The 10441-nt window shown below is 35.7% G+C and overlaps 1 protein-coding gene across 50 annotated transcripts in view; it reads right to left on the minus strand.

Moving 5' to 3' along the window:
• The window catches only part of LOC125683221 (uncharacterized), a 68790-nt gene that overhangs the window by 3318 nt on the left and 55031 nt on the right, over positions 1 to 10441 (minus strand). For 49 of the 50 annotated variants that reach the window (XM_056139469.1, XM_056139498.1, XM_056139478.1 and 46 more), the window contains 2 exons: positions 7970 to 8200; positions 3 to 6827 (listed from right to left, as the gene is read on the minus strand). In XM_056139469.1, the coding sequence (XP_055995444.1) occupies positions 363 to 6827; positions 7970 to 8200 (6696 nt within the window). In that variant the 3' untranslated portion in view covers positions 3 to 362. Of the gene's footprint in view, positions 1 to 2; positions 6828 to 7969; positions 8201 to 10441 lie in introns of those variants that run through there. The other variant, XM_056139505.1, reaches the window with a different exon arrangement.

Raw genomic sequence — 10441 nt, forward strand, 5'->3', positions numbered from 1 at the left:
AATATATAGTCATGCTTGTAAGAATACACATTCAATGGCTTTTATATATAAGCACATGTACATAAGAAAGTCTTGCAATAAATCAAAGAAATATTGCACAATCATGCAATGTACAATATGTCAGGGTAAAATACAACTAATATTTTCTCTCTCTAATTTTCAGGTGCCAGTCAGCCTGTTAGGTTTGTGAAAATCAGCAAGTTTGCATAAAAAGGGTGCTTTCTCATCAAACATCTCCAAATAAAGACAATCAAATGATAATTAAGCATATCTGTTACCCATAGAAATGACGAAATTTCCTAAAGACACCAAATTGTAACTCAAATTATTGTTACACTCAAATTTTCAGTATTTAATAGTATTCACATTTCAGTCCGGTTGTCAACAACATCTAGGTCAGATTTGCTTTGTTTCCTGTCTGGTATTTCTATATCTTGAGAAGGAGTGGGTTTAGGAATGATAAACTCTTTAATGCCTTTAAGAGTTTTAGATTTAACCCTCAATGATCGACCATCTCCATCATCACTAAAAACAGGGTTCCCACTACCTATTCTAGAACCCCCTGAATTAACAACACTACTTAGTCTAGAATCTGTTGTCTCCTTTTTATTTTCATTTTCAATAGTGTTGACTCTGACCCCATCCCCATCATCACTGAACATAGGAGTACCATTCTTAGCTCTAGACAGGACAACACTACTTTGTCTTGAAGTTTTCTCATCTTCTTTAGTACCCAGGATTTCTAAAGACTTGCTATCACTTTGAGACTTATTCTTACTTTCATTCTCTTGAGATTTATTTTCACTTTCAAACACAATCACTCTGTCTCTATTCCCATCTCCATCATCACTGAAAAGAGGATTGCCACTACCAACAGAACTTTCTGATTTTACAGGTCTATCAAGATTGAAGCTTGATATTTGCTCTTCTCTTACACCCCCACACATTTCTGTCTTTCTTGAATGTGTATCATCCCCGACTTTATTTCCATTCCCATCATCACTGAACACAGGATCACCACTGCAGCTTGCTTTGGAGATATTAACAGCACTACTTTGTCTGGAGACGTTCTCCTCTTCAACACCACCCACATCTGGTGTTTTACTTTCAGCTGTCCTACTCTTGTAATTACTTACTTCTCCAGCCTCACATGTAATGTGTTCACCATTAGCTCTAGCACCCTCTACAGACACAGCGGTACTTTGTCTTTCTGTATTCTCCTCCCCTGTTAAATATATGGTTTGTATATTACTCCCAGCTGTACTGAAATTAACTTGTCTTCCATCCCCATCATCACTTAAATTGGGATCACCAGGACTCTCAGAGCTGTCCACACTACTTTGTTTCAATTTGTTTAAGTCTGAAATCTGTATCCTTTTGTCATAAACATTTTCCTCATTGTTTCCTTCAGTCATACTGGTCCTCAATCTACTTCCATCTCCGTCATCACTAAATACAGCTCTCCCACTACCGGAGCTCTGAACACTCTCTGCACTACTATGCCTGCCACTCAACTTCAACTGCTCATCCAAAGTGATTTCTTGAGCAGATTTTATTTCACCACACCCTCCAGTTTCACTATCATTTGCAATTTCTCTTTCGATCTTACTTTCACTTCTGTTTTCTACAATCTCTTCCCCTTCCCTTCCCAAACTCTCTTGATTGGAACTCATCTGTCCTTCTTCATCTGTACTACACTTGCTCACTTTCTCAATTTCACTCTCTGCATTTAACTGCTTTCCCTTCAAGTCATACATTTCCTCATCTTCAATCATTTTCTTTGTGTTTAATAACCCGTTTTCCACATTCATTACATCAGGAGACTTACTTTGCTTCTTTCTTTCTGCAGACAAGTCAAATGAGACCTGTTTACTACCAAGTTTAGTTAATGAATTCATTCCAATTTCCTTTTGCCCTCTGAATTCAACACCCTTTTGAAATGGATCAGAGTTATCAAAATATAGAGATTGAGAACTTGGCTGTATATTTGAAAAACTTTTAAAATCTGGATTGTTGGCACTCAAACTACTTCTCATTCTCCTTGGAAATGAAAATGTTAACATTTCTTGAGAAATAACTTGTTTTTTGATTCCCTTTCCAAGAATCATTTCTGTTTTTGATCTAAATACCAAAGGAGTTGGAAGAACAGGTAAAGTTCTTTTAAGTTCCAAGGATTTGGGGCGTCTTGATCTGTTTCTGTATGTTATATCAAACAACTGATGATCCAAATAATCCAAACAGAGAGAAGATTTGGGATTGTCATCCCGAGATGTAATGACGATATTTCTTTGATGTAGAACCTTCACTGGACCTCTGACCTTTGGATGAAATGACTCACCTTTAGTTATGTCATCATCTTCATTGCAAGAAATTTCAACAGTGCTATCATTTGTTGTCTTTGTTTGTTCATGCCCATCACAAACATTGACCCATTTTCCATTAACATCCATATTGGGAGCTATTGATATTGCTGAATCCTTGTTTTCTACATTCGCTTTCATTTCATTCCTGGCACTTTTTCTTGCACTGCTTCTACCATCACCATCATCAGATCTAAGTTCTGAATTTCTATCACTCTCCATTCCATTTTCACAACTTTTCATTCTACTCTCAACACTTGCAGAACTCATTTGATTCTCATTCTCCTCCTTAACATGACCTTTTTCATCACTCTCTCTTTCTGCCTCTCTATTTGTCATACTTTCAATGTCTTTATCACTTACCTTAACTATGTAATGTCCACTATCAACACTGTTGTTTGCTAAAGTGTCATTTTCTGAAGCTGTTGACAACTGATTTGATACAAACATACTTTTGGTATCCCGTTTTCGCTCATCAGTTAAAATAAATGTTCCTGAATTGGTGACTTCACTGTTACTTTTCTTTGTCTCTTTATTCCTATATGAAACACAGTGGCTAATTTCTGGTTTTGCTGTCTTTGTGTCTGGATGTTTAGACCTTACTGCAAGACCTCTTGCGGCAGACTGTAATAATGTAATATTAACATCCCTCTGTATTATTTGAGGAACAGTCATCTGTCTCTTCATCACTTCATTTGGAAGGTTGCTGGTAAGCATCCTAGCAGGAGGCTGCTGAAACTCCTGCAGTGGAGGTGTGGATGATGGAGGAAAGTAGGGATCATCATCAAAAGTATCTTCTTTGATTTTCAGGATACCCTTAAAGCCAGCTTGTAAAACAGTAACACTATCTTTCATGGTAATGTTAAGACCACTTGGTTTGTCCCTAAAATTTTCATTTTCCTTAGCAGACTTTATCCTCTTTCTACATCTATATCCTTTAAAATGTGCTTGGATTCTAGAAGCTGCTCTTTGCTTTATGTCCATGATATCATTTTCATTGATGTCTTCTCCTTCAGTCTCATCTGAAATTGCAGATAAAGAAGTTCCTGCAGAATTCTTTGTATCTATCTCCCCAATGTCATTATAGGTTACATAATGAAATACGTCTGGGATAGAGTTTCCAGCACTACTAACTTTCCTGCCCACATAACCACTTTTCCTAACTCTGTATCCCCTGTAATGTGCCTGTATTTTGGTTGCTGCTGTGTCTTGCTCATACTGTTTCATTGCTAAGGGTACAACCCCATGACTCTTGTTGCTTGATCCTGCAGAATGTCCATGCTTAAGGAAAGAGAAACCCCTACCATCTCCATCATCCCTGAGTATAGAATTATCCTGATCTCTCTCTGCTTGGTTGTGCTTGTTATTTGACATTCTACTCATTGTCCTCATGCTGTGAATACTTCTCCCATCCCCATCATCTTCAAGTTGCATTCTCTGTTGTACAACTTCATCTACCTTTCTCTGTATGTTTTCTTTCTCTTGGGAATTGTTTTCATTATTTTGCTGAAACTTTTCCTCCCATGTGGAAAGATTATCATCTATAGAATCTTTTTCCATAACATTTGCCACATTTTCCCACTGCTTTTCAAGATTCCTAGTCTCTGAGTTTCCCTCATTATATATATCTACCCTACCTATTGTTCTATGATAATATCTTCCATCTACAACATCCTTCCTTTCGTTATTTTCTGAGGATTTAACCTCCCTGTTCAACTCTTCTTGAGATTGTTTTCTAATTCTGTATCCTCTGTATGATGCTTGGATCTTCACAGCTGCTTTATTCATTTCATCACACTTAGTAACATCTGTCTTACCTTTGTGTACATCTTTCATAAATTGTTTTCTAGTTTGGAAAGATCTAAATGAAGACTGAATAATTAATGCAGCCTTATCCTTTTCGCTATCCTTCTCTTGCTCAAAATTATCTTGTGTTTGATAAATATTTTCGTCTTGTTCACCGAGATTTGTTTCATTTGATTTAAATGGCATACTGTTCAACTCAACTTTTTCACTTCTAGTTGATTCAACTGTATTATCTGTTCTCCAAGCAGAGCTTTCACATCTTCCATCACCATCATCCATTCTAAATAAATCTGTTGTTTCTTTCATAATTTTAGATTTTTCATGCTTGCCATCCAGTACCAATCTCTTAGGTTTGGTAATTCCTAGTCGTGTTCGTAACCAGTGTCCCCGGAACCCTGATTGTACCACAGTAGCGGCATTGTTTACTAAAGCTTTATCTTCTTCATGAACCATTGTTATACTTCGACCATCTCCATCATCTAATAAATGAACACTCTGACTATTGGACTTCTTGTCATCATTCTGATTCAAACTTTGACTGATGCATTTCCTGGTGTAATAACCTCTATACCCCGACTGTATTGTTACAGCAGCATTTTCCTGAATAGCAAGGTATTCACTATGATCAATTTCTTTCTTGCTTTCATTGCCGAGTTTGAGTGAAGAATGGAATGCTTTGCTCTTTCCATCACCATCGTCTCTAAGATGCATGCATTCATCCCAGTCATTATCTTTTTGAACTGGTGACATTGTAACAGTTAGAATACTGGCCCCATCCCCTGCATACCTTTCCTTACCTGGGGAACTCAAAACTGATACCTCCTCAGATGTAGAGAAAACAGTGTTTGGCCCCATGTCAACACTTTTTGAGGAGATATTTTTGCGTGCATCTTCCTCATCAAACACAATAGAAACACTCCTCCCATCCCCATCATCCCTCCTTTCTTCTTTGGAGACTGTAACTTCTTCATTTTTAATATGAACTCTGTGGACAGTCTGCAGAGTTCTAATCCTTTGTAAACTGGTTTTCATGATAACTTGTAGAAAAGTTACAGCTTCAAAATGTTTTGCATCATGAATGTGACGACACTTTGCTGATCTTGCTCTTTGGCTTCCCGAGTGTAGTAACACTGCATTTACACTTCCAATTTCTGATGTTTTGAGACCAGAGTGCAAAGTGTCTTTAGTCAGGCTCTTTCGCACTTTCATTCCCCTATAACCTGCCTGTATCTTAGTTGCTGCAGTTTCCTTCTCTTCCACACACTTCAATACATTGAAAACTTCTTCCTGTGCTAATGATCTTACCTGTAACATTGCTTTCCTGAGAAGACGATTTTTCACTGTTAGTTTTGTAAGAAGCATCCTACAATTTGATTGGAGAATCGTTTGATTCTTCAATGTTTTGATCCTTATCTGCTTTCTCTTGTTCTGTACAAACTCTTTGCAGTTAATTTGTACTGTTTTTAAAGCATTCACTTTTGCATTATTCCACTCTGTCACACTTTTCAAAAGTATCTCTCGTTCTTTGATCACATCCTTCTGTGCTTTCATCTTTTGTGTAACCACACTTTTGCTTGCATTCTGAAGTAAAGTAACAGCTAGCTGTCTTCTTTCATGCAGTATTCCTTTCTCTGTCTCTTTCATCCAATTTTCCCTTTCTTTCTGAGCCTTTCTCACAATAAATGCCTTAGCAGAAGCTTGGATAATAGTAACAAACCCATAGATTATCTTTTTTGCTTTGAATTTTGCTATATCTACAATGTCATCTTCATCAAAGTCTAAACCATTTAAAGATAACCCAGACAACTCCCCTGACCCTATGGACAAGCTAGATACTGACGACAACCTGGGATTTCTCTTTAAAAAGGCTTTAAAACATACCTGAATATCAGTAACAGCTTCACGCCTTCTTTCAATTAATTTCAATTCATTTTCTTCATCTTCTATTTCAGTGTCATTTCTATTTGCGAGATAGTTTGATGATTTAGTTTTAACAGACTTAACAACAACAGCAGAGGGTGCTCCGGGGTAACATACCTGTTGATTTAATTGTTTTCTAGTTTGATGACCTCGAAAACCAGCTTGAATTTTGGTTGCCGCTTGTTCTTCCTCACTGGTATATTGATTTGTCTTGGTCTCCTTTGGTGCTTGATTCTCCTTTGGTGCTTGATTATCTTTCAGTTCTTTCCTAGTTTTGTGTCCTCTGTAGTTGGCTTGGATTTTGGTTGCAGCATGAGTCAACTCCTCTTCCTCTCCTTGCTTCTTCTGTGCTAGATCCTTTCTAGTTTTGTGTCCTCTGAAGCCAGCCTGTATCTTAGTTGCTGCCCTGTCTTCTTCATTCATTTGCTGGTCTTTACTCGTTTTCTGGCTTCCATTGGAAACTGTCTTACCTGTATTAACGGAAGATTTTTTAGCATCTTTTACCTGTTGTTTCTCTTTTTCTTTTTTAAGTTCTTCGCGAGTTTTGTGTCCACGGAATCCAGCTTGAATTTTCGTTGCTGCTTCATCCTCTTTCATTTGCTGATTGGGAACCTTTTTATCATCCACTTTGGCTGGTGGTGAATTGCTTAGAGCATCCTTTTTATTGGTTTTCTCTTTCTCTTTAGTAAGTTCTTGTCTTGTTTTATGGCCTCTGTAATTTGCTTGTATTTTTGTTGCAGCCTACACAGATAGCATAAAATAAATGTACACATTTGTCTTGCAACCAGCATTATATAGATTTCCGTTCATCCGAAATTTGTAATATACATGTACAGTGTCACCTTGGTACATCATCAGCTTTTGTGCCACCCTATTTTGGTGTTATATTGAGGGCAGCATTATAAAGAGTTTAACCATTTTAGTTCATCAATTTGAAGAAATGTGGGTGATCAATTAATAAATTACTGTTCTTTTCTTGTGTCATCCACATGTGACAAGATATGTAAATGCATGAAATTGTTTTACATGAAATTTGTTCTTAAAACTTCATTAAACATGTTAAATAGTGGGATGTTCTGTGCTTGTGCATTTGTAAAACACAAACTTTTGTATATGTACAACCACTTCATTTGTGTCATGGTAGGTTCTAGGATAACTGAATATGTTGATCAGTTGACAAACACATGTAATGATTGCAACTTTTTTCTGGAACACAGAAATATGATGTCACACAAATTAATCCACACAAAGGTCACAAAATTTACAGCAGATGATATAGTTTCATTTTTCTGTTGTTTACGCATGGGCAATTCTACCATACAATTATAGAGACAATTTTAAAATGAGTATATTCCAGGTATTATCGCAGTAACCTGAATTTATCTGTTTCCATGACACATGCTAAATCTAAATTCATTCAGATTCACCAGACGGACCAATTATATATAATTATGACTTCTGATCCCTGGTGGTTGGCAGCAGATAGTTTTTCCATTGTTTATGCATGGACAATTCTAATGGACAATTTTTAAAGAATTATATTCAAGCTTATTATCAATTACCTATGCTTACCTGTTTTCATGACATGTGCTAAATTTAGATCCATTACAATTCATCACATAAAAAAATTATGTATAATTATGGTTTCTGATCCCTGGTTGTTGGCATTCATTGTTATCAGGGGATTATGAAAGTCATCTGATCTTTTCTACCTGAAACTGTTGGGGATGGGGATAGTGAGTTTGGCATTATATAAGATTTTTTGGTGTGACAGAATTCTGTTCTACACATTTCGGTGGCGGTATGCGGGGGTGGTGATATACTAAGGTGACACTGTATATACTTAAAGTTCAAGAAAAATGAAAGTGAAATATTGAACTTACCAAATCCAATTCTTTCTGCGTTGGAGAGTTTTGACCATTTCTTCCTACTGGAGTGGAGGACCTGTTATTTGTGTGCCCAATATTTGGGAGAGGAGATACATTGTTGAACTCTCCCCTTGTTCCTGAATGTTTTTGAGGGGCAGGATCCTTTGAACCATGAGAGTGGTCAGCTGTTTTCTGATTTGTTTTATTGTTGTTGTTGGTTTTGCTGTTGGTTTTTTGGGTGGTTTCCTGATATAAAATTGGAGGGAATATTCATTGTAAGATGATGGCAAGGTTTTGTATTGTGTAGCTTTGTGTAAAGGGTCAGTCACATGCCAAGATTTTTTTTTTTCGGATTCTGGGAGTTTCAAAGCTCCAAATGATTTGTTTCACATGATTTTTTTTTTCTTTTCTGTTTTCTACATCACTTCAACACCAAGCATATTAGTCACTAACTACAAAAACACAAATCTACAGCAAACAACCATTAAGACTGTGTTAAGTCCAGAAAAAATAAGTACCTGGCAGCTTTAAATCAAGAAGATACATATTTGGAAGAAAGTACTTAAGGTTCAAAACATTTACTTTAAATTCAGCAAATGCAATGAATTTCTTTTTTTTCTGCCTATTAGAATTAAAACTTTGAAACAAACATTCTACTTTAATTAATCCTTATATAAATATAAATCTGATTGAGTCACTGGGTTCACTTTCATGTAATTTAATCTTTACTTAACCTAGAATGGAAAAAAATAATAATGAAATAATCATTTAAAAATGCTAACTATAAGCTAGATGTAATGCAAAAGCTTAGGAAAATTAAACTTGACCCAAATCCAACATTAACAGATTAATGCTATTGCAATAATTCTAGCTAGTACTGGCCACACGAATTACACTAATTATAACAAGTTAAATTGTTAAGAAATCATCTTTGTACCTTTCAGTTTCATACATCCTTAATAGATATTTTCATAAAGATATTCTTCACTAATAAGCTAGCATTGTTAATTGTACTGAATTCAATACGCTATGGAATGTGATATATATTGGTTTTGAATGCTTCATGTTTTAAACTTTAACCAAAGCAATATCATCAAATTCAGTACTTGAACAAGGAAGTCACCATAAGGTTCATTTTTCCCTGCAAGGAAATCTATCCATTTTAGTATAGTTAAATAAAAACCAATACAGGAAAATCATGCAAAATTGTCTGTCTTTAAACTCCTAGAATCTCTGTTATTGCAGTGAAATATGCATGCAAGAAAAGAGAAATAGGCAAGACGAGATAAAAATTACAAGCCATGTTCAGAAGAAAGGGATAGGGAAAAGTGAAAGAAAAGCTATTGTCTCTAGGTTCTGCAAGTGTTTGTTTCACTGTATTTAACAACCATCACCTAGGAAACCATCCACGGGGTCCAAACTTGTTACCAGCAGGAATTTCATGCAAACCACCACTTAGGTTTCTGGCCATATAACAAAGGTTGGGTGTAGTAATGAAAAACTAACTACAGCCAAAGTCTCAGACATTTTTATTGTTTCATGCAATGTTACTATTCTGACATGCATAACATTTATTACACTGCGTACTACTGAAGTAACCCATTGTCAACAACTCCTTCCTGATTCTCCAGAATCTCCATTAACCAGCCAACTCATATTTCAAGTTGACTCTATGTACAACAATTAACCTAAGCTCTCTTAAATTTTTTGTCAAAGTTAGAGAAGTAGAGACAGAGAAGAAAGAAACCACGAAAGAAGATGTGTGCATGCTCGTACAGAAAAATTTGATAAACAGCTTTAGAAAAGAAAAGTTACAGACATTGGGTTACTTTTACAAGACATGTAAATACAAAAATCCAAAATAGGAATACAGATTGAATTACTGTATGAATTTTAAAAAAGAAATCATATACATGTATATTACTATGATTCAAATGAAGCAACCATGCCCTACCTATCCAAAATTGCATAATTTTCCTGCTGCACATTATGTGTACGTTCACTTCCATTACAGGGTTAGTATACAGGCTGTAAGTGGTGCTTGGTGTTGAAGATTTTAACCAAAAAGTCTAGAAAAGTTTATCCAAATTCTCTTGACATGGGAATTACTTAGGAGATATTGTGACCGGTGAGAAGTGGGTGAACCTACAGTTTTTGTACCTTATTTGGGCGGAGCTATTGTTATATTCAATTCCAACTTATAAGACTGTAAATTATAGAGAGCAAAATCATTATTCAGTTGTCAATCTTTTACTATGATCTATTTGTTTACTAAAAACACAATTCATAAGAAACAAAACTAAATCTAAATGGCTTATTGATGAAACTAGGGAGGAAGGTGAAATAAGGATTTTAATATGTTAATACAAGGTCACAGATCTCCATTTTAAGTGCAAGTGTACAGATAAAACGTCAAACATAAAAAGCAAACAAATGATCGTGTGAATTTATAATATATGATATTGGCACTACAGCTAATATATATAT

Source organism: Ostrea edulis, chromosome 6 (assembly GCF_947568905.1).
Source record: "Ostrea edulis chromosome 6, xbOstEdul1.1, whole genome shotgun sequence".
In the NCBI taxonomy this organism is placed as follows: domain Eukaryota; kingdom Metazoa; phylum Mollusca; class Bivalvia; order Ostreida; family Ostreidae; genus Ostrea; species Ostrea edulis.